This window comes from Palaemon carinicauda, chromosome 35 (assembly GCF_036898095.1).
Source record: "Palaemon carinicauda isolate YSFRI2023 chromosome 35, ASM3689809v2, whole genome shotgun sequence".
NCBI classification, from domain to species: domain Eukaryota; kingdom Metazoa; phylum Arthropoda; class Malacostraca; order Decapoda; family Palaemonidae; genus Palaemon; species Palaemon carinicauda.
In genome coordinates, this window is record NC_090759.1 from 61598779 (window position 1) to 61624420 (window position 25642).

Below are 25642 nucleotides of genomic sequence, written 5' to 3' on the forward strand. Positions count from 1 at the left end.
ATAGGGCAGATAGAATTCTATGGGAATTGTCAAGGATATAAGGTTGGGACTGAGGCCACTCAGTTCCAAATTAGGGGACTAAAAGATCCCATAGGGTAACAGCTTCCGGCAACCAGCCGCGCTAAGATACACGCAGCATGCTGGAAATCTGTGATATGCAAGAAGACAGCATGATTACCAATAGAACAGTAATAAGATACTGATCCATTTACATAAACAGGCCATCTGGTTGCAGTGTAGGGCTATCAATATCAGATGATAGCTAGTAGAAGGGGGTGTAAGTCGCCTTGACGCCTCCGGAAGGTTCCGGCAGACCGCCGGCACGCCGGAGGCCGCTCCAGCAGAGTTTCTGGCATTAGGACAGACAATATAGAAGTCAAGAGTAATACCAGGGTGGCGGCCGCCGGCACAGCGGCGGCACGCCGGCAGAGGGAGCGGCGGCTCCGGCAGCCGGAGGTTACCGGCTTGGTGACAGGAACAAGGATGGTTATAGCAGAACCGGACTGTCGGCAGTGGATGCCGGAACTCCGGGGGCCGGCCGGCGGGCGGACGACCAAGCTATGAGGAAGGAGGGAGAGCCATCGGCTGGAAGCCGGCGGCAGGCGGCAGTCCCCCGGCACACGGAGGACAGGCGGCCGAGAGGATAAGGGATGAGTCACCAAGGTAGGAGGTGGGTATCACCGACAGTGGAGGCGGCAAGGGACCGGCACCCGGATAGTGAAAGAGACAGAAGGAGGGATGTAGGGGTCCGGCCACGGACCCCCAGACATCCCCCCTGAGTGGGTGTACCCATGATAGAGGCTGACTCTATCACCCAGAAGCAGGGGCCGCAGAGGACCGGGAGCTAAGGTAGCCCAAGGGAGGGCTAGGGGACACCCAAGAGCAGGGGGGGGGGGAGACCCCTGCATACAGAACACATCCAGTGGCTAACCCCATAGGACACTATGAAGGGGATATGTACCAGAGCGGACTGCACACAGAGGCTCAAGGTAGCCCTATCACTCCACCCTAAGGAGGAGTTGTAGGACAGGGGACAGATGGGTATAGACTAACCTAAGTATAGGCTAGGCCATACAAGATATAGGTGGGGAGGGGAGAAGAGAAGGGTCTTCCATGGAGGGGGTTCTGTACCAGAGCGGCCACTAAGGAAGGGAGGACACTCCCTAGCCTAAGGTAAGGCAGCTTGACTGAAAACGGTGCATGGGTATAGTTTCAGCAAGGAACAGAATTAACCCCTCCAAAACCTAACCTAGAGCAGGGATGTACGTCCTGAACTAGGAAGGATGGAAGACATATCGCTATTGCAGGAAAAGTCGGAGACCTAGCCCTAGCAATAGAGGAAGGACTAGCCGTTCCTCACTCTCGGGCGCAACCCTAAGGGGGATCATTCCCTTAGGGAGGAGAGAGAGGCGATAAAATACTCTGTTATGAGCTTGATCCCCTTACGTGGTAGGGGGAGCAAGGCTACACAGAGGGAATGCCCTAAGGCAGGGGGATGAAGGAAGCATATAGGGGTCCTACATGTAGGTTAGGTTAGAAAGACACACTATCTAACCTACATGTAGGTTAGGTTAGAAAGACACACTATCTAACCTGTCCCCTATATGGTCCCTGAAGGCGAAAACACTTGCATCACAGTCAAAAGTATTGTAAAATAATGCCACTATCTTCATAAATAAGCCTAGGATCACTGATAAATATCATGCATGAACACTGATATAGGCGCTCTGGCCTGGGGGCTATAGTAGCCAACTGGTATGGGGTCAATCGATGACCGATAAAAAAGCGTCAAAACACGATATAAAAGTTCCTAGCTATGAAGACTAAATAAACTAATAGTATCGATTAGTTAATAAGGCCGGAAGCGTTGTTGAAGCTAACTAAATAAGGCATGCAGAACAACAACGACGCCATAAAATGGCGGGTCCGGTTGAGGCACAGCTCTGCCACAAAACATCAAATATCTCGAAAAGTAAAATTTACTTTACGGTCAGAGCTTAACTAAACAATACTGGAACCTTGTACTCAACTTTCCAGAAGAAGGCGAGGCCGAAGGTAGCGACATGATGAAGATGCAAGTCGATAAAGTAAGCACAGGGAAAATCCGTCTAAGTAAGGCGAGCTACTATGCAAAGGATGAGGACGGACGTGACGTCATTTAGCAATGGCGCCCGTTTGTTTACGTCTCGAGTACCAAAAGTAGCCACGGACGAAATTAGCTGTGGAACGGCTCCCAGCTATTCTCTGCTCTTACACACCGAAGTGTTAAATCTGTTCGGCGTGTAGATAGCTATGTGGCGCGTTAATACATGCGTCCCCTGTTGATATACGATGTCTTAAAAGGGAAACCTTTAGGATACTCGCTCCAGAAGTTAGAATTCTGTGATAACCTGTGGTTAAATTCTCTGGGAATATCTTAGTAGTTATTTACCCAAGGAAGCTACCAAAAAGGAACCTTCCATCAGGACGCCATAGCTTGAGCCCAAAAAATACAATATATTGTATTGCATCCACACCTAGCCTACTTCTCACCTGTAACAACTAAATGGCCATTTTTTTTTACATCTTCCCCTTATACAGGCTTTCCTTTCTGTTTACCATAATCTTGGTTTTCCTTAAGTTGATTTTTCCTTTCATGTGTATTTGTTCAGTATTTCTGAGGCAGCTTTTAGTACTCTTGTTACCACTGGGTAATCTGAACAAGGCTCTTCCCAAGGCCCTCCCTTTCTGCAATCTCTTGCAACCACTTCCATTCTAAATAAGCAATAAATGCATCTCTGCTTATTCTATTGTGGACACCAAAACTTTCTCATATTCTTTTGACTTGCCTGCCACTCACTATCTTTACACTAGATTTTGTCACAGTATGGTTCTACCAAAAAAAAAAAAAAAAAAAATTAGACTATTCATAATTATTCCTGCCTCATATTATGAAAAGTATGATTGCCTAAATTTATTCTATATAACTATATTCTACAAACTGATTCTTCTGTTTTAGTCAGTAAATTCTCAAGAATACAGTATACTGTACACCTTAATCCCATCACAAAGGTAGCTCCCTCAATTAAATACCATTCCCAAAATAGTCTCCTTTAACAAAATACCTGAGGTTGATTACATTTCATCTTGCTTTAATTTTTACTCTTCATTCAAAAGTAAACCCTTTAATATAACCCTGTAAGTGTATAGAAATTTGATCTGGTAATCTAGTTAAAAGTATTTATTGAAAATAAAATATATCATTCATAAACAATAACATATGCATTTGTTGTACTTTTACATTAATGTACTGTAAAGCAATGTACAAATATGACAATTTCTTAGTAATTTGTATTTTCCTGGCTATACTTACCACAAACCACTTTTACTGTATATGAAAGTCCTGGGATCCTCCCAGTTCCGACCAGAAAAATACAGATAAGCCTTCCCCCAAATCCCTACCCCTCCAGTTGCCAGGAATGACCGGAGGTCGACTCGGGATTTGACCTGGCCCAGGAACTCCTTTACAAATTGTGGTAAGTAAAGCTAGGAAAAATGAAAATTACTAAGAATTTGTCATTTGTTCCAATGCGGTATACTGTACTGTACTTCCACGAACCACATTTATAGGAGGCTCTTGCTTAGGAGGAAGGGAAAGATGACACAGGTGACAAAGAAACAGAAGGGGGATGGGGAAGAGGCCATACGGATACGTACTCACCCAATAACCTAAACCAAAAGACATGCCCATACCCACGTTGGGGAGGTCAATAATAAGGATCACACTTACCAATGCAGATTGATCTTTCGTCTTATACTCCGAACTCGCTCGTGAAGTGGGGAGAGGGGATAGGGAGGGAACTCACTACCACTCTTATCATTCAGCACAGGGTATGATCATACTTGGTCATGATTAGATCTGTTGCTGTGCAACCACAACTGAGCCAATCTTGAATGCATCAAGGGATTAAACCGTGCAGTCCCTTAGGTAGTGAGATGTAAAGGTGGACTGTCTGTTCCACACGCCCGGCCTCAAGACCTGACCCACAGCCATATTCCTGGAGAATGCCAAGGAAATGCTGATACCCCTGATCCAGTTGGGATCGTCGATTGGTAGGCCCTCTTGATTGTTTTCCGCAGCCAAAATGAGATGGTGTTTTTCGAGACCGACTTCTTAACCCTTTTCGTGGAAACAAAGAAGTTTTTCATGGAAGGGCGTAGCCTCGCTGTCCGATTCAGGTATTTTCTCACAGCCCTCACCGGACAGAGGAAAAGGTACTTGGCGTCTCCAGATTTAAGGGTGGTGGGGATTGAGAACTCCCCGAACCTAGGGTCTGCTACCACGGGGTTATGTGTTTTTGCAACAAAGGAAAGAACAAATCAGAAGGTTAGCTCTTTCCAACCCCTCGCGTTGCACACTTCGTGGGACAGGCAGTGAATCTCACTGCCCCTTTTGGCAGAGGCCAAGCCGAGAAGGAAGACTGTCTTCAATGTGAGGTCCCTGTCAAGGACATCTCTGAGGGGTTTGAACAGAGGTCTCTTCAAGGCGTCCAACACTCTGACTAGGTCCCACTCCTGTACAGTATTAGAATAGGCTGAGGGGGACATGACTTCTTGAAGCTCTTCAGGAGCATGGAGGCATTTCATGGAGCATCTTTCAGTGACGCAGGTCCTACAAGCGGGGATGTTTAAGCATCAGACCTTCTTCTCAGCCCCTTACCTGCAAGACATGACCCACAGGAGGCTCGATACGTTTCTATCGGCCCTGTGGTGGCTTCACAACAGCTGGTCTAAACCTCAGGCTCCTTTCAGCATGAAAACTTGTCCCAAAGCCACCCGAAAACCCTTCACTGCCGGGTTATAGAGGCCTACATCCATCCTGAGGTGTAGTAGGAAATAAGCTAACTGAGGGATCGAGGCCTTCAGGGGCTTGATCTTCTGTTCTTACCACCTACAAAATATCGCTTTATTTCGCTTGGTAGATAGCCTGTCATCTGGACGGCTACCCTTGAGGATAAACTCTCCCACCTCAGAAGGTGCTGCATAATCTCCACCCGTGAAGGGAGAGGCTCTGCAGCCCATCGTGGAACCTGTTGAAGAGGGGCTGCTTTAGGCGGTCTTAACAGAGTGGCAGGGGCCATGGTAACTCTGCTGCCAAATCAAGAAGGTCCGGGAACAAACCACTCCTTGTCCGGCCACCATAGAGCCACCAGCGTGAGGCTCACCCCCTTTGCCTCCTGTAGCCTGTTCAGTACTTGATGGAACAGACTGAAGAGGGGGAAGAGACGAGCTTCCAGGCCGTCTCATGAGTGCTGGAAGACGTCCTCCATGATGGCTGCAGAGTCCAGAACTGGTGAACAGAAAACCGGAAGCTTGGCATTGAGCTTCATTGCGAAGAGGTCCTGGGAGGGAAGCGCCACATGGTAATTAACTGATTTGTAGATCACCTGCCCCTTCATGCTGAGCCTGTCTGCAAGCACATTCCTTCTTCCTGGAAAGAATCTTGCTGTCAGAGCCGTCCCCCTGTCTGCAGCCCACTACAGGATTTCCTGTCAGGCTGCAGAGTCCAAAACCTGAGGAGCCCCTGTTTTTTCATGTAAGCCACCACCGTGGCGTTATCGCACATTAGGGCTACCGCTCTCCCCAAGACCAGACTTTCTAGGGACTGAAGTGTCTTCTGAACCGTCTGAAGTTCTAACTCGTTGATGTGCAGAGCTTTCTCCTTGGGGGTCCAAATCCCTGACTGGGGCTCCTCGAGTAGGTGAGCCTCCATCCTTCCTTGGATGCATCTGTAAACAACAGGAGCATCGGAGGAGGATTCCGTAGTGAAGACTCCCTTCAGTGTGTTCCTTCGATACATCCACCACTGGAGAGCCTCCCTGGAATGGGGGAAACTTGTTGAGGACTTTCTCCTCTGGAAAAACCGTCCTGCTGTGGACCTCCCTCTGGAGTGGCCATACCTTGATCCTGCCCTGAGGTACCAACTTCTGCAGAGACCAGGTGTCCCACCAGGTGCTGCCAGTCCACGAGGAGTGCCGGGGATCCTTGAAGGAAAGGGCGGGTGACTACATCCAGCCTGTCAAGACTCCCCCTCGACGAGAACACCCTAGCTACCGCTGTACAAATTTCCATCCCCAGGTAAACCGTCTTCGTCGCTGGGGACATCTTAGACTTCTTCCAGTTGATCACAATTCCCAGTTCTTCACAGAAAGTCAAAAGTTTGTCCCTCTGCTTAAACAAGACCTCCCTTGAGGAGGAAAGTAATAACCAATCATCTAGGTACCACAGGAGTCAAATCCCCTTCCTGTGACCCCACTGTGAAACCAGGACAAAGACTGGTGAACACATGCAGGGCCGTGAACAACCCGAAGCATATGGTCCGAAACTGGAGGATGTCCCTCCCCTATTTGAACTGGAGGAATTTCCTGCTGGATGAGTGTACCGGGATTTGGAAATATGCATCCTTCAGGTACCCTTCCCTGATGGCCACCAGGACTGTCCTGGAGGTCTCTATCTTGAAGGGAGTCTTGACCTTCTCCACAAGGAAAAGGCGGCTGAAAAACCCCGGTGAGCCATCGTCCACCCTCTGGATGGCACCTTACTGTAACATTTTCTCCAGCTCCACTTTTAGAGCCCTCCTCCTAAGTGGGTCCCCTAATGAACGGGGTGAGATGTCCTGGAAGCGGATACGGTAGCCTTCCTTCAAGTCTTACACTGTCCAAGGATCGGCACCGTAATCGGCACAATTACGCCAACGTGATGAGGCAACCCCCAACAAGCAGAGTCTGAAGGGGAGGGGTGCCTTTGGTCCTACCTCTTCCTTCCTAGGGAAGTGACCATTGCAGGGGTAGCAGTTAGGGGCGGGTCTCAGGCGGACAGAGGCTGGAGCAGCAGGGCCACCGGGGGAGAGCCGTGTAGCTGTGGAGCATCTGTTTGGCAATGGTCCAGATGGCAGGTGCGCTGATTGAGGGGGATGAGCCGGTCTGGGGCGATGGAAAGACTTTACTCGAAGAGGCCCTGTGGAGTATCACGTCTTGATTAGTCTTGCATCACGTCTCCAGGTGTCCCGGGATAAGAAACTCCTCTGTGACCGACATGTTCATGATGCGAGCCTCTCTGTCCAGCATCTTCTTGGGTAGTGAGGACAGCACAGTGTCCCTGTTCCAAAGTATCCAGTTGGTCCATTGGGTGAGAGCCTGGGCTTTCAGGAAGTTTACCACTCTACTTCCCAACAGCACCAGTTACCAAAACTGCTCCCTCACAGGATCGGAAGGCAGGTGATCTATGGCAAACAAGAAGACCGCTGCCGTCCATAGATCCAGCTATTCTAGTTAAAAGTATTGTGAAAATAAAATAAAGTCTTCATTGACAATAATATATACATTTGTTGTACTGTACTTTTATATTAATGCAAGGCAATGTACAAATATAGTAACCAAAGATTCTTTTCCAAATGGGAAATACTATTCTAAGAATACTCTTCCTAAAAAACTGAACAAATTATTCAATTCATCTGTATAAACAATATTTCATAGAACAAATACTAAATAAAATCCATCAACTAAAATCATGTTTTTGAATCCCTCAATATCTAGGTATTCTTCCACTTTAGCTATAGAATCCATTTAAAATTACTTGGCACAAACTGCATTGTAACCCCATCTGCAATTCTCTAAGTATATCTTCTGTAACAATAGACACGAAAAACAGCATACAAAGCCATGGCCATTGAAAGAAAACTTCGTGAAAATTGGTTGGACTAAAACACACATCAACTCTAAAAACAATCTTTAATTCCAAAAACAAAAAGATACTTATACAGGGTTAATTGAAGCCACGTGGGCTAAAAATGTTAGAAAACTGCTTCTACTCTCCGCATTTAATTTCAAATATTTTGACAAAAAAGATTAGCATTTAGATATTGGTATTGCTTTGCATTCCAAGAAATATACAATAAGGAATAATGTATATATGACATTTACACATTATTCACATACAAAAAAGGCACAACCGTTTGATACAAGGGAAACGGGACCCTTGTCCCCTTACGGTATGGTAAACAATCTTTCTTTACACAAAATTCACACCACACACATTTCCCAACTGAAAAAAAGTACATCGGCACTTCCCACATGAAGAACAATCAGCCCCATGAAGCCTACACAGCAATATAATAATATATAGATGCTGTATATACTGTATATATTATATATATATGAATATATATATCTATGTATGTATTGTATATGTTTTGACCATACTGCTCTGTTGAGCTGCTTTAAAAGGTCAAATTGTTTGGTAATGGCTAAAGAGCAAGCATAAAGGTCTTGTAAGTATATATCTAATAGGGTGGTAAAAACTACATTACTGAGTATGATCGTCACATGAGCACAATATCCTTCTATAATACAAAGGACAGTTGGCAACTGGCCTTTTAAGAGTCAAGATGTTTAAAAATACTCTACATAAAAATGAAATAGAGCACTAGCTCATTCTATGTTAACAGAGGATAAATCCCTCCATTTTGTCCTCCGGTGCATTCTCCTCTCTAAAATTCGCATTTGTCAACAATCTGTTAATGTCTATTACATGAGTAAGATAGGTTTTTAGGAAGAGGATGAGAACACAAGCAGAAAACTGACTCAAGGATTTCTGCCAGAAAGATGAAATCATTATAAAGCCAAACAGTAATTCAATACAAAAAAAAAAAAAAATCATGCTAAAACCAAAATCTGTACATGTACTAATTTGAAAAACCTTAGTAATGAAAATTGATCATAAAAATGCCAATACCTAACACCCTCATTACCAACATTGTATGTTAGAAACAAAAATTTCTCTTATTTTTATCAACACATGTCCAACTATGGATCGTTGCCTTGTCACAAATGTATAAAGTCGCTTATTTGATAGTAAAGAAAAGGTCCTCAAGTAAAATTGGTGTTACTTACAAGAGCAACTAAACTAAATACTGTAAGGGCAAGAAGATTGTGATGACAAAATGCTTAAATCCTGAAGGAATGCTCCCGAAAAATAATAATTATGCTCTTGCCAAAAACAGCTACTTTTCTTTTCATCCCACACCATGAGTACCACATCACATATTCAAATCACATTCAACTCTCAAAAGTTATACCATAAAGTTACATATAAAATATTGCCTTATCTTTTAAGACAAGAAGTCGCCTTTCAAAAACATTACACAAAACCTGATACAATATCATACAGCAAAACAGGCCTCCAGGACCAGGTAACTTAAAGCCTACAACGGCCTCCAGGACCATTTAAAACACTTCTACCATTCATAAAGAGAACAGATGAACTAATGGTATAAAATTGTCCTATTAAAATTAATATTAAATTCAAAGAAGACCATTAACAAAAACAAGCTTTCTTTTCAATAAATTACATGTAAATTCTGCAACGAAGTCCATTCGTTCCAATTCCTTGAGAACTCATAAGTTGAGGAGCAAATAAAGATGCAAATATCATATTTATGATAACTTCTAATTCTTAGGTTACATGTACAATATTGGTCAAAATTGAGAGACCCATATTTCAAACAATTACACATGCATCTGTATTTCGCTAATCCTTGAGAACCCTGTTCAACATACACTAATGGACTATTATTCCTAGAAGTCCTTAATAAAAATAAAAAATGAGCAACAGCTACTTCAGTAATCATACTCCTTGAAGGATTATAGATGTATACAAAATAAAACTCAAAGGGGAAAATATATAGGATTTCCTTTACTTATTCATCGCAGAAAGGATGACATTAAAAAACACCAAACAGGAAATTTTCATGAAGCTGCTAAATCACTGGGTACTTCATAAACCAACAGTTCATAATCAGATTGCAATAAAAATTAAAAAGATATCAAATTGAAAATTATAATCAACTTCTGTAACTGCAAAACATCCAAGGTATCTAGTGTCAGTCTTTCCTGCAACAAATTTCATATGATAAATGTAAAAATGCCCTGATACTAGGCTACTTATCCCAAGCTTCAAAGCATTACTGGTAGCTGATACAGCTTCCCAAAAAAGTGGCTCTAAATAAACATTCATAACTACAAAAAGAAGTTTTGCAGTATAAGGTAAACTGGTACGGAAATAGATTAGGCTAGCTTTAATGCAAGTTTTCAGCACCCTACAATGAGTGTACTCATTTGGCTCAATTTCAGCAAGCACTGAAATTCTCTTACCTGTCAAGTATTTTTGCATAGCTAAACACGAGGCTACAACCCACAAATGGCAAAAAGGATGTTCAAGTGGTCATGGGTAAGGACGTTCATGAGGATTTATAGTTACTCTGCTTCAATCCCTAAAATAGAATATGAAAGAATGGTTCTAAAGAGTTGCCATTTCTCACTCAAACTTTATTAGAGGACTTTGTGACATTCCGTGACCTGTTCAGTCCACCGCAACATTAATTCAAGAGAAATTTTTCTACTCTTCCCTCCCCCAAATCCCCCTAAATAAAAAAGGAATGCACTTATTGTATAACATGCTGATAAAGCCACAACTGGAAGAACTAGTGAAACTGGACTACGTGCAAAAAATCAAGTCACGGGAAATTTCTACACCAGTGGATAGAACTTTTATACTGTTTATATACAAAGATAAATATTCTTGGCTTCTTCAGCACTTCCATTTCATTGTCAAGACATATTTGCCAGGTCCTCAGCTTTGACACTATGATATGGTGCTGGAGGTTTATTAATCAGTACTCTCTCGACCAATTAACTCCCTACAATGCTAAGAACACTGACTAATAATGAAAGTTAACAATGACATAAACCAAGCGGAACAATCTACTGTACTAAGTATTAAATCACTGCATAATGAGGACACTCATGATAATAAATAAAGTTAATACATAATGTTGATACAGTGGTAAGCAATAAATGTAAAGCAAAAATGGTAGTACATCAAAATAATAAAAAGAAAATTGATCATGATACAATAATACTAATGGTAGCAATAACCAAAATAATTTCAATTTTAAATAAAATAAATAAATTTTCAATATCATTACCACCTAACTAAATTCAACACATTATCTCATGGGACCTATCTTTGGGAATTGCATTCACATACCAAAACTCTTGTGCCTATATAAAAGGTAGCCAGTATGATTGTAAAAATCACTAACAAATATTAACACACAACTATATACATATATACTTTTCTCACAAACCTCTCCACTTTTACATCATATTTCCATCAAAAGGGAGTCTGGTTATTTTGCTTTGATACGCATCACAACACTGATAAGAACAGGATGTGACGTAGGTGACCATTACCTTAAAGAGACACACACAAACTTGGATGACCACTACAGTGGTAACGATAATAACCATAATATGATAATAAGGTAAACAGGAATACTACATCAACCCAAAATTCTAGTCTACTTGCCACAAAGGTATTAATATATATGCTACTTCTAAAACTGGAATTCCCTTCTGAAGTTGTTCAAAATATGCAAAAGTTCCCGTTAAATCCTTAAAATAATAGACAGCAAAGAAGCCTTTATTATTCTTACACTAGCTGGACAGCCTTTAATCGTTCCTTATTTTGTATTAATCAGTAACATAAACAATTGAGCTGAAGCCATAATATAAAAAAAAAAACTCCTGCTCTATATTCAATCAAATGCAAAGAGATAAAAAACAAAAAGGTTTTATAAAATCACTTACCTGGTATTGTATACGAACAACCTGAATATATCTAAAGAATAAGTACAAAGGAAATGTGTACCCATACAGAGCTAAACATTTCCTCCTCATTCCAAATCATACCTTCGGCTTACGAACGTAGTATTCCTATTGGTAGCAATCAGTGTTAGTTCTAAATAACAGTAACATCATGATTTGTTTATATAAAAAAAAAAAAAAAAAAAAAAAAAAAAAAAAAAAAAAAAAAAAAAAAACTCATTCACACCAAATCTTCTGCATACTATGATGTATTTGTCAACATCTCATCATACATGATATGCTTTCTATATATAATCTTAGATGAAATGGGCATGAAGCTACACACATCTTTAATTACTTCACACAATTACAAAACTTAAGAAATGGAAATATCAGTGATAATACTCATGAAATAAAGGACATATTTTGTAAAGGGGTTTTCAGAAATAAAGCTTAAGAATTATTATTTAGCATCTAAGAGCAGTCTGCTTAGAAATAGACACTTCATGTACTGTATTAGCCTCAAAGAGTACCTTCACTTAAACAACAGGGTCATGTCCAGAATGAAATTGCCTATTTATATGACAAACTCTTTATTCATCACAAAACCCTACCATTCTGATGAGATACCTCCTGTAGTAGATTCTTAAGAAATACCCTGTATGGCGTTCCATATGAACTAAAGATACTTCGTAAAGGGGACATACACTTTTAACAACCACAATACTGTACTTTGCTTTCTTAGTTGCCAATGCTTAATTATCTACCAAAAATGACTTGATCTAAAATATTTCATGATGCATATCTTAAAACAATTCTTAGTACCAGAATATCATGACAAGAAATAAATCAGCTTACATGGGGATAAAAAAAATCTAAATGACCATCCTAATGCTCTTGATTCTGTCAAAAAAACTGCCAAATATGAATGATTGTTTACCTGTACTTCCGGCTTATTTCAACAGAAGGTAAAATATAGAATTTGCAGTAACAGGCTCTAACTCGAAAGTAACTATTCTGTAAAAATATTCAAAGTACAGTACTCAAAAATCCTTTTGTGAAGAAACAATAGAAAACTTCTGTACTAGAATTATCTCAAGAGCTATATGGATCCATTGTCACTCCCAAAACCCATTGAGGAGATAACGTCAAGACATTCAACATCAATTGCACTGAAAACCTCTCTTAAATAATCACACTTACATCTTTCATAAATATAACTGTCACTCTAATGCAATCCATCAGCTCATGGAGAATGCAAGGTACTGTATTAATTTTTTAGAAGGTAACCCATTGTTTATAGAGGGGGGGAAAAATTTGCCCTTTAACAGTATATACTATGTAAAATTTCCAAAATACCCAATTATTTGTATTCATTACAATCTACTTAGAGCTGTTTTACAGCCAACAAAGTAATATATCTACAACTGCCTCAAACGTCTACTCTATTGTACAGACATTTTCTCTACTTACTAATGATTAAACACAACACAATGGTTGCCTAATAGTTTTCTCAAAAATGAATAGGAATAAAAGATCCCACAACAAATTAAGAATACCTAACTTCCTTTTTCATTTTACACAGTTTCTATACTCTATGAAGAGTAGAATACAGACCCATACTTCTCAACAGAAAACTCACACGCAAACTTTGCGACGCAGATAAGGTAGAAAGTTAACAACTTGTGGCAGACTGAATTCCTAGAGAAATCAAAAGGTTAAATGTCCACAAATCTAATACTAAGAGGCATATAATGAAAAATTTGTGCCTTGAATTACCCTAAGATCTATGGATAAATTCATAGATCTTGCTATAAAAATACTTTTTTTGAGAACCCATCTATTTCTATTCATTTCTGCCATGTCCAGTTCATCACAGAAAAAAAGGATAACACATAAGGCAAGAGATATACAGCAAAAACGGCCTAAATTCTAAGGAGAGCTGATGGCACAAAGTTAATACATTATCTAATTAAATCTTTCATTAGAATTTACAGACTAAAATAACCCACTTACAAAATCAAAATTACCATCAATTGTCTGTTTTACTACATAATTTCATGAACTTTTCCCAATAAAAGTTGGACCATCCATTCAAACACACTAAAATGGGTCAGTTTGCAAAGCAAAATTATACTCTTTATCAACCCTAAAGTAAAGTAGAAAATGCAAGATGTGAAATTATTCTGATTATAATTACAATTTGTCTCAACCTCCAAAAACTGATTCTTGCCACTACTTTTTCTAAATCTCTGGTAACCTAAATAATTATAGAATACCTGCTATTTTCATCTGGACATTCTGATTAAATAAATATTGAATTAGCACCTGCCCAAACTTAAAAAAAAAAAAAAAAGACTGACCTCTACAAAATAACTATATCTAATCTACAATATGTTCAATAATGCGCAACCTCTTCCCTGCAAAGCAAAACAGTTAAAGCCCTCTCCTGACCTTCTACAGTGACAAGGTCTTGCATCAATCACTAATAATCAAGTGATGTAATACAATTTATGCAAGGCTATCAAAATTGTCTGATATTCTAGGTTTTCATAAATAACTCTCATAAAATGTTCACCCTCCATCACGACACAAAAACTGATACCTTTGGAAAAGAAACAACTACACCATTCTTCATAATAGTCATATTTGATCACTATCAACATCAAATACACAAAACCACCATTATAATGCAGATTATGGCTCTTTATGAGCTACAATGTATCAATGCTCAACAACCAGGTAGTAATTCTGCTTCCAAATGTGTACCAGTACCAAGAGACTGTGGATTCACTTGACTATTACACAGATACTGAATGTATAACTTACCATGAAAAGGAACTTCTTCATCAGCCTCATCAGACTAAATAGCATAAAAAAGTTCTAAAGGCAAAACACTTACCTGTCTTGATATAATGTTATTATGGTGCAAGTTTAAATTAACGATTTGTATGCACTGCGCTAAGCTATTCTAAAACCAAATCATAATACTGCACCTATTTTCATCAATATGAAAGCACTTGAACATTTTCTAATTCTATGACACAACAAAGTGCAGACAATCACCTTTAAGGTCAACATCTATCGTTCACCATAATGCGAACAAGTGACCGACGATACATCAACACACTGAAAACATAAATTATACTTGTGGAGGACTGACAAGGTAACAGTCTAAACAATTCTTAATTTATGCATCAACACAAACAGAATAACCTTGCTTATGCATGACAAATACCATGCAAAATCACATCAAACAACTTAATAAAAAATTGTTGTGTACAGGGTAATCAATACAAAACTGCTCTTCCTAAGTCTAAGAAGACTGGAAGGTCACCTAATGCTTTAACAGACTTCTATAAATTGGTAATCTCACATTTCCCTGTCAAAAATCATGGTGAAGGGTATCGTTACAACTTCTGATCGAATATCAGGCTTTCTTGACTTGATATAGTTGGCTGGCAAGGAAGATAAGCCTCAAAGTTGATGACCAGCACACCTTAGAAAACACAAGCAAAACACATTGAAAAAAAAAGGCACAACTAATTTCATTCTCACTGCATGCCAAGATGATTATCATAAAGTACAACTACCAACTAGTTGGGACAATTATATTATAACTCTGCTTAAATATTGGCATAAATACTGTTACAACATAAGAGTAAAGGCTAACTTCTTAGCAATGATACTGCACTATTATTTCTTACTAGACCAGTGCTAGTCGGAAGCAGGCACTGGAAGTAGCTGCAACTAAAGATAACTGCAGCAATATGCTAAACATGCTGAAGGGAACACAAGCATCAAAGAAGGAAAGCTACAGCTCAATATGTTGATGATCTCCTAAAGGGTATAAAGGTTAATGCTTCCAGTTAAATGTTGTCTGCTGGGGTTGGTGTCGCTGCGAAGGGTGGTTCTGGCTTTGTTGTATGTGTTGATTTTGGGACACATGGTGTATGCAATTGCTAGTGTCCATCTGTTCATAGTGTCCTGATGATGCACTGTCTGCTCCATTTGCAAAAGTGAAGGGGTTTTGAAGAGCCCCAGCACGGGGTGAAAAAGGACCAGCTGAATTTGGTGTGTAAGGCTTCCGAGGTGAGCGGGCTTTCACAACACTGGGGCGGGTCATCTCTTCTAAAACCGATGGAGCAACATATGTAAAACCCTGTAAATATAGGTTTGATTGATCCTCTTGACAGATAATGCTCGAGCACAATTATACATTCTACTTACTGATATGGTAAAAATATTCTCTGTGGACTGTTCACTCTTGAATGTACTGAATATGTTCACCTAGAAGCTCTGATGGCAAAACTAATCAAATACTATACAATAGATAGGAAAATCTAAGTCAAATTACAAATTACTCTGCAAAACACACTCCTTTGGATACATAACCAATTACATTTCAGCTTTTGAGCCTAATACAATATGGGATGTGAAGTTGCAACTATACAAATATAGAAAATTTGAAATTTTTTACTTTAAATATGAGCTGTCAAAAGAAATGATACAGTCAGAACAAATGTTGGTAAACTTCAAACCAACCAATTACCAACTTTGCAACCTTCTTTCGTTATTAGAAATATGATATTTTAATTATAAAATAAATTTTTGAATATACTTACCCGGTGAATATATAATAGCTGCTACTCAGCGGCTCGACAGAAAACACACTCAAAAACTCGCGAGCGATCGCTATGAAGGTTGCGGGTGTGACCACCAGCGCCAACTATCGGCCAGATACCACTCTTGCATGTAAACAAACCCTTCAATTCTTCTCGTCCCGCTGCGTCTCTATTGGGGAGGAAGGGAGGGCCTTTAATTTATATATTCACCGGGTAAGTATATTCAAAAATTTATTTTATAATTAAAATATCATTTTTAAATATTTAACTTAGCCGGTGAATATATAATAGCTGATTCACACCCAAGGCGGTGGGTAGAGACCAGAGTTAATTAAGTTTACAGCGTATAAGCTAAGAGTTTTTGACAGTTATCAATATAACAAAACCAAAATATATAGGTACCTGGTAAGGAAGTTGACTTAGACGATTACTCTACCTTGTAAGTCTGTCTTCCTCACGAAGCCCAGCGATCCTCTTAGGATGCTGAAAGACTCCCAGGAGCTGAAGTATAAAGGGTTGCAACCCATACTAACAGGACCTCATCAAACCCCTAATCTGGGCGCTCTCAAGAAATGACTTTGACCACCCGCCAAATCAACAAGGATGCGAAAGGCTTCTTAGCCTTCCGTACATCCCAAAAAACGATATTAAAAAACATTTCAAGAGACAGATTAAAAAGGATATTGGAATTAGGGTAATGTAGTGGTAGAACCCTCACCCACTACTGCACTCGCTGCAACGAATGGACCTAGTGTGTAGCAGTCCTCGTAAAGAGTCTGGACATCTTTTAAGTAAAATGACGCGAACACTGACTTGCTTCTCCAAAAAGTCGCGTCCATAATACTTTGCAGAGATTTATTTTGCTTGAAGGCCACGGAGTTTGCTATAGTTCTAACTTCGTGCGTCTTAACCTTAAGCAACCATCGGTCTTTCTCATTCAAGTGAGAATGAGCTTCTCGTATTAAAAAATCTGATAAAATATGACAAAGCATTCTTTGACATAGGCAATGATGGTTTCTCAACTGAGCACCATAATGCCTCAGATTTACCTCGTAATGACTTAGTACGAGCTAAATAGAACTTAAGAGCTCTAACAGGACATAATACTCTTTCCAGTTCGTTGCCTACGATCTCTGATAAGCAAGGAATATCAAAAGATTTAGGCCAAGGACGAGAAGGCAGTTCATTTTTTGGCCAGGAAACCAAGTTGAAGTGAACAAGTGGCTTTTTCTGTAGAAAAAACCGATGTTCTTACTGAAGGCATGAAGTTCACTGACCCTTTTAGCCGAAGCCAAGCACACTAGGAAAAGTGTCTTGAGGGTGAGATCCTTCAGGGAGGCTGAATGTAATGGCTCAAACCTGTCTGACATGAGGAACCTTATGACCACGTCTAAGTTCCATCCAGGAGTTGCCAAACGACGTTCCTTAGAGGTCTCGAAAGACTTAAGGAGATCTTGGAGATCTTTAATGTTGGAAAGATCTAAGCCTCTATGTCGAAAGACCGAAGCCAAAATGCTCCTGTAGCCCTTAATCGTGGGAGCTGAAAGGGAGCAAACCTTTCTCAGATGTAAAAGAAAATCTGCGATTTGGGCTACAGAGGTACTGGATGAGGACACAGATGCTGACTTGCACCAGTCTCAAAAGACTTCCCACTTCGACTGGTATACTCTAATGGTAGAAGCTCTCCTCGCTCTTGCAATCGCACTGGCTGCCTCCTTCGAAAAGCCTCGAGCTCTTGAGAGTCTTTCGATAGTCTGAAGGAAGTCAGACGAAGAGCGGGGAGGCTTTGATGGACATTCTTTACGTGGGGCTGACGTAACAGATCTACCCTTAGAGGAAGACTTCTTGGAAAGTCTACCAGCCATTGAAGTACCTCGGTGAACCACTCTCTCGCGGGCCAGAGGGTAACAACCAACGTTAACCTTGTCCCTTCGTGAGAGGCGAACTTCTGCAGTACCTTGTTGACTATCTTGAATGGTGGGAATGCATATAAGACCAGAAGAGACCAATCCAGTAGAAACGCGTTTATGTGGATTGCTTCTGTATAAAGGACTGGAGAGCAATAGATTGGTAACCTTTTGGTCAACGAGGAGGCAAAGAGGTCTATGGTGGGTTGACCCCAAGTAGCCCAAAGACTCTTGCCCACGTCCTTGTGGAGGGTCCATTCCGTGTGTATCACCTGACCCCTCCGACTGAGACAGTCTGCCAAGACGTTCAAGTCCCCCTGGATGAATCTCGTCAACAGGGAGATGCCTCGATTTCTTGACCATAAGAAAAGGTCCCTTGCGATCTCGAGCAGCGTGAAGGAGTGTGTGCCTCCTTGCTTGGAGATGTACGCCAAAGTTGTGGTGTTGTCTGAGTTGACCTCTACCACTTAGTTTCGAAGAAGCTTTCGAATATCATCAAGGCCAAGTGGACTGCTAATAGCTCCTTGCCGTTGATGTGCATGCTCTTCTGACTTGAGGTCCACAGACCCGAGCATTCCCGACCGTCCAGGGTCGCACCCCAACCCAAATCCGACGCGTCTGAGAACAACACGTGGTTTGGGTTCTTGACTGCTAGGGATAGTCCCTCTCTCAGACTGATATTGCCGTCCCACCATTTCAGGCATGCCTTTACTGGTTCGGAGACTGGGAATGATACCGTCTCTAACGTCTTGTCCTAGTTCCAGTGAGAGGCTAGATGGAACCGGAGAGGCAGAAGGAGTAGTCTCCCTAGTGAGACAAACTGCTCCAGGGATGAGAGAGTCCCTACGAGACTGTTCCAACTCCTGACTGAACAAACGATTTCTTTTCAGCATTAGTTGGACTTCGAGCAGGGCTTGTTCTATTCGGTGGCAGACGGAAAAGCCCGAAAAAAACTGGACTGCGAATCTCCATCCCCAAATATAGTATAATCTGGGATGGGATCAGTTGGGACTTTTAGGTTGACCAAAAGTCCCAACTCCCTGGCCAGACTCAACGTCCAATGTAGATCCTGCAGACAGCGAAGACTGGACGATGCTCTGAGAAGTCAGTCGTCCAAGTACAGGGAGGCTCGGATCCCCGATAGATGGAGGGATTTTGCCATATTCCTCATGAGCCTCGTAAACCCGAGAGGAGCAGGACTGAGGCCAAAGCACAGGGCTCGAAACTGGTGCCCCACATTCCTGTAAACAAACCTCAGAAACGGTTGGGAATCCGGGTGTATAGGAATGTGGAAGTATGCCTCCTGAAGGTCGAGAGAGACCATCCAGTAGCCTTCCATAAATGCTGTCAAGACAGCCTGGTAGACTTCATCGTGAAGTTTGTCTTGACAATGAACACATTGAGCGCACTTGCCTCTTACGTACTCCTGCAGTGAACATGGCTGCCAGATCATTGGAGCCATCCCTGAGGGACTTGTTCCTGCAGAGAACGTGGCTGTCAGATCATAGGAGCCATCCCTGAAAGCCTCGTTTATGCATGACATAATTGTACAGCAAAACTTCAAACGCTCGAAAATAGCTCTGAAGTCGACCATAAAATCTTGGAGCGTCTCATGGCCAGGCGCCAGGGAGAGTCTATGAGGTTTGAGAAGTCTATCTGGGCAGAGGCAGGAACTCCCAAGCTGAGAACTTCTCTCGTGTCATATCAGACTCTCGCTCTATAAGCCAGCTTAAAAGTAGGGAAAGCAAAGGCTGTCTCCCCCAAACTCCTCCTGGTGATAAACCAGTCGCCTAGCAAACGTAAAGCTCTCTTAGAAGAGCGAGAGAGCACTAGCTTATAAAACAACGGCTTCGAAGTAGCTAGGCCTAGTGTAAACTCTGACGTTTAGGCGAACGAGGAGCAGCAGTTACAAAAAGATCCGGACAAAGATCCTTAAAAATCAGTATGATTTATTTAAAGTCCATAGAGGGCTAAGCAGCTTAAGGCTCCTCTCCGTCTGACAGAGTCCTCAAGGGAATATCAGTAGGAGGGGGAACAGCAACTTCCTCATCTGAAGGAACCTTGTCCGACAATAGCCGAGTCTCAAGCAAGGGAGAGACCTACCGTGGTGGCAATGCTTTACAAGCAGAGTCCACACGCACTGGTGCATTAGTAGCGGACCAGGACGCAACGTCATGTAACTGCTTGACAGTCTGTGAACTGTCAACAACAACAGGTGCGTGAGGACGCACAGCGTCCACTCGAGACTGCTTTGACCGCCTAGTCTGAGCAGTCAAAACAACTCTAGAATGCGGAGGTTGACGCTCAGCGTCAAAACAAGTCAACTCCGATGGTTGGCGAACGTCCTGAACGTCAACAGGAGCATCAGCAAGTGGCCTAACGTCCAAATGCGGCTGAAAATCCACACGAGACCGCATCGAGTGTGGTTCTAAACAACCTGACTGACGTGACTTGGCTACGCCAACGTCAACAGGACGCACAAAGGAACGTTTGGGTGGCTGAAGGCCAGGATCTCGATGAGATAAACGGCTAGGCTCAACGGACTTATCGGCAGAATAGTCTTCCATAAGGGAGGCAAGCTTATTCTGTATGTCTTGCCGTACAACCCATTTAGGATCAACGGGAATGGTTGCGGTAAGAGACGAGGGTAACGTCTGTGACTGCAAAACCTTGCCTACAAAAAGACTCTCGGAGTCTGTGTTACGCTTTTGTTTAGGCGGCGAGCAGTCTTCCGATGACTGCATAGGGTCAGAGCTGTCCTAATAGTTAAAACCAGGACGCTGGACCTGTCCTGAAAGGACTGACTTTCGCTTAAAGGGCCTCGAAACCTTGTTCCACGGTTTCTTATGCGAAAAGCCTTCGGATGACGAGGAGAAAATCGTCTCTCTCGCCTTATGGTAGGGGTGATCTTGGTGAGATACGCCTGATACCATAGAGGGAACGTCTGTTCGCTGATCAAGGCCTCTCGAACCCATGTCGTACGACATTACTTCTCCCCTGGGCTTGGGAGCTTGCAAGAGGTCCCGGACTAGGCGAACGACAGGCACGAACAGACGAACCCTCGGTCGCAACACTGATAACACTTTGCGCAATATCACTTTATCACTACGATTTTCTGTTTTGCACTTATTTCACTGAAATCGAATTTTTTAACAATTCACATTAGGTATGAATAAAACTGATTTCTACCTGAAGCACGCAATTCTACCCTCATCAAAAGGTTATAATTGCGAAATCAGTCGTATAATGTAAGCACATTAATACCAGCAAAAAAACAGTAAACATATTTTAAGATAAAAAGATCAGTGGCTGGGGAAGAGACTAAACACTAGTTCATTCAAAACTACGTTTTCAATCTCTCACCGTACAGTGCCTTGGGACGAGAGTAAAAAACTAAAAACGTTTTATCCTTTCTCCCCGTACAGAGACTAGGGACGAGAGTAACTCGAGAACAACGTTACTCGCTTGGGACGAGATAAAGATCGGAACGTTCTCTCTCCTCTCTCTCCCTCCGTCTCTATCTCTCTCTCTCTCTCTCTCTCTCTCTCTCTCTCTCTTGATTTCGCACCGAAGAGAAGAGCCCACTTACGTTTCGTCAAAAAACAGGTTATTTGACCAAAGGAAAAAACTGAAAGGTTTTTCAATTAAAAAGTTCCTTTAAAATAGAATTTAAAACATTTAAGCTTTGAAAGAAGAATGAACAAAACGTCAGAATCGATTTACTCTTTCTGCAAAGTGAAACCGTGATACTCTCTCTCTCTATCGTAACGATAGAGCGCAGACTGCGTAGCATAAATAAACTAAACGTTAGTTCATCTTTGAAACAGTACGAAGACTATTCAAAGAAAATCTTTCATAAAATATCTACTAAAAAATATTCATTTAATAAGTTTTAAATCATTAGCTCTGTAAAAGTTATTTACGATTGAAAGGGCTCAACGTTGTTTAACTTCGGTTTCTAAGTTAGGACCGCCTACTCTCAGGAAAGGTCGCATATAAACAAATCATTAAAATTTATCTTGATGTTTATTATAAATGGAAAGCTAATCAAAGAGGCCTAATAAAGGCGGGTGAGATATAAAATATATAGAGGAAAATCTATAATTAATTTATAACGTGATAAGATAATTGCTAAAAGCCTAAACACACTTCCGTACTAAGGGAAGGGTCGGCCATTTAAAAGTCAAGGAAAGTCCAAAAAACAATCCAAAGTCATCAAAAATTAAATCTATCCAAAAACGAGTTCAAGATTTAAGTTGAAGATAAAACACCTGTACTGCGAAAGCTCAAACCAAAATGAAGTACTTCACCAAATATGTTGAGAAAACTCCAGGTTCTACAGCGAGTAATGATACGTCTTGTCGTCAAGGTCGACAGAGAAGAATTGAAGGGTTTGTTTACATGCAAGAGTGGTATCTGGCTGATAGTTGGCGCTGGTGGTCACACCCGCAACCATCATAGCGATCGCTCGCGAGTTTTTGAGTGTGTTTTCTGTCGAGCCGCTGAGTAGCAGCTATTATATATTCACCGGCTAAGATGACAAATTCGAAGATAATTTGTATTTTTCCTAACCATACAAACCTTAGCTATTTACAAAGGGTATTACTTTTAGCGTAGCTGAAATGGCGAGCCATTAGAATTTAACGAGGGTGTATTACCCCCGCGCTAGTTAGCGGGGGGGTAGGGGAGTGGTAGCTAGCTACCCCTCCTCCCCCTCACACACAGGTGAATACTCACTTTCACTTAGAGGTAGGACTTGTCTTGGGGGACAGGGCTGGCGGGCAAATATGTGTAAATAGCTAAGGTTTGTATGGTTAGGAAAAATACAAATTATCTTCGAATTTGTCATTTGTTCCGTAACCGAAATACAAACCACGCTATTTACAAAGGGTGACTTATCCCTTAGGAAGGGTGGAAAGTCCCCAGCCATACTGGCTTTGGCTTTACCCGGGGACTCAGAATCCGAGTGAGTCGCACTCGAGAAAAGGAGTCCCTGCACCTCACAAGTTCCTTGCACCGCAAGGAACCATGTGGCCTACGTAAGCTTGTGTGTGAAGGAAGAAGTGTGACCCGTCTTAGGCAGTTGACCTGGAGTTCCAGAAGGAACTCTGGGTTAAGACGTTCCCAATACCACCTCGTCAGGGTATGGGGGACGCGACAGTATTGACTCAATACTCGGAACACAAGGAAGCATGGTTTACCTGCAGAGGTTCGAGGTCAGCTATGCAGAGACCAGGATGCTGCTTCCCCGTAGAGGGGATGATGAAGAAAGAAGTAAGGGCCAGACATACTTCTTTCGTTCATGCAGACTAAAACCTGATAACAATGCCCTCAACCTTCTGCTACCTGTCCAAAAAGGAGCCTGAGGTTAGACCAGCTGTTGTGTAGCCACCACAGAGCGATAGAAAACGTATCGAGACTCCTGTGGGTCACGCCCTGCAGGAAGCGGGCTGCGAAGGTCATCAGACGCTTCCAGACTCCAGCTTGTAGCACCTGCGTCACAGAGTAGTATTACTCGAAGGCGAGGGACGTTGCGATGTATCCAACATCGTGCTGTAGGGCGACGTGACGGGGGAGGGTCTGAAGACAGGTCGAGATGAATGTCCTTGAGTCCGGGCTGAAGAGGTATACTGGTGACTCTCCCCCCATGTCCTCCTTGTGTTCCCAAATCGGCTGCAACTGAGGCCAAACTGCAGCTGTTCCCAGCGCTAACCTCTCGATTCCTGTACTGGCAAGAAAGAGAAGGTCTTGGGACATCAGACACAGAATGGAGACTCAAAATCTTGAATGAATCGGACCGAAGGGTCGGGACCCTCAGATTCTGAGTCTAGCCAACAACTCAGGAGCGAGCCTGAATGTTGCCTTCCCCTCTTCCTTAGAAAGGGGGGGAGTAGTAAGAGACCAAGAAGATTGCTCACACACTGGCCGTGGCCAGAGTGAGCAGAAGACCCAGGGCGGAATACAATCCGAGGCCTGTCGTAAAAGGGTCTTGAGAAGATCTCTTAAAGGACTAAAAGTCCGAGCCATGCTCCAAGTTGGAGGTCTTCCTCCGACTAGGGCAGGGACGATCGTAGCTTCGCATGAGCGAGGATAGATCCAGCGGGCAGGAAAAAGTTATTCCTTTAAGCCTGAAGGTCAGGGAAAGGCTGAGCGACAGGCTTCATTGCCAAGAGCGGAAAGGAGTTTCCTCCCGCCGAAAGGCAATAAGACCGTTATTGCTGGAGAAGAGGCCTCACGGGAAGAAGTATATCTCCCACGGCACCAACCACCTTAGACTCTTCACTTTGCCTGGGAGACCCCTGTGGATGACTATCGCAGATGACGCGACCTCCGTACCGCGACTGTAGCGGGTTGTCTCTTCTAGAGGAGGAAGCGTAGTGTCTCCAGGCATGAAGCCGAAGCGACGCCCCGGTTCGGGAGAGATGTCGCAGTGTGGTTGCTTGAGTAGTCTGCGCCGTGGGAGAAGCTCTCCCGGGAGTTCCGTCAGGGGAAGCAGAGGGTCCAGAAACCGTTCTGCACATAGTCCCAGTGGAGCTCTCCCATTGAAAGGTTGACAGACAACCTGGTTTTGTTGAGACCCATTGTCCGCAGACAAAAAGGAGGGAAGACGCAGGCGTCGAAGTTGTCCCACCATCACCGGAATGCATCTTGCCAGAGTCTCGGGGTCTGAGACTGGGGGGAAAACTAGCGGAAGCTTGAGGTTCCAAGCTGTCGCGATCAGGTCCCCCAGACCAGCACTTGCTGGTTACCCAAGGTCAAAGACCCCTAGGTACACTCTCTCTATGAGGCTCTGCTCGGATAGTCTGAGAGAGACATTCCCCTGCCTGGAATGAGAGAGCCGATGGTGGAATTGAGAGAATCTCAATCATCCCGATATCTCTACTGCAAGATGTGAAGGTGTGAAAATGCGTCCCCTGCTGGTTAGCATGAAGTCGACACGCAACGGGGCGACTTGGCAGGAGCGGTAGGATCTGAAGAGGGGCCAGACTAAGGCCCTTAAGCCTGCCTGAATGATGGAGAGGTATCCTTCAGGTCTTGACCATAGGCCTGGACCGGAACATGCCCCCCCCCCCTTTCCTTTGACGAGTCCGAGAACCGCATCAAGAATGTGGGGAAAGGACGAGAATATCCACTACCATCAAGAGGCTCCATAGGTCAACACCCATTGCAGGTTTAATAGTTCCGCTGGTCCCATAGGGCCAGGGAGTCCGGTTAAACATTGCCTGAAGCCACCGGAACTTGGATCGCCCCACATGGAACTTATCCTGAGGCGACCGTTCGGACTATAAACGGGTCAATGAGGAAAGAAGAACTAGGAAACGTTCCAAGGTAGGGCTGAAAACTCTGCTTGACTGAGAACAGGTACTGCGACTCTCCTCAGTCTTGCCACGGTGAACCGAAAGGAAGGCTCGGAGGATGTGGTAAC

At 42.7% G+C, this 25642-nt stretch overlaps 1 protein-coding gene across 2 annotated transcripts in view; it reads right to left on the minus strand.

The window, feature by feature from the left end:
* Positions 1 to 7752: 7752 nt before the first annotated feature.
* S6k (Ribosomal protein S6 kinase) overlaps positions 7753 to 25642 on the minus strand; it is a 142629-nt gene continuing 124739 nt past the window's right edge. For both annotated transcript variants that reach the window (XM_068359148.1, XM_068359149.1), the window contains exon 11: positions 7753 to 15846. In XM_068359148.1, the coding sequence (XP_068215249.1) occupies positions 15541 to 15846 (306 nt within the window). In that variant the 3' untranslated portion in view covers positions 7753 to 15540. The remainder of the gene's footprint in view (positions 15847 to 25642) is intronic.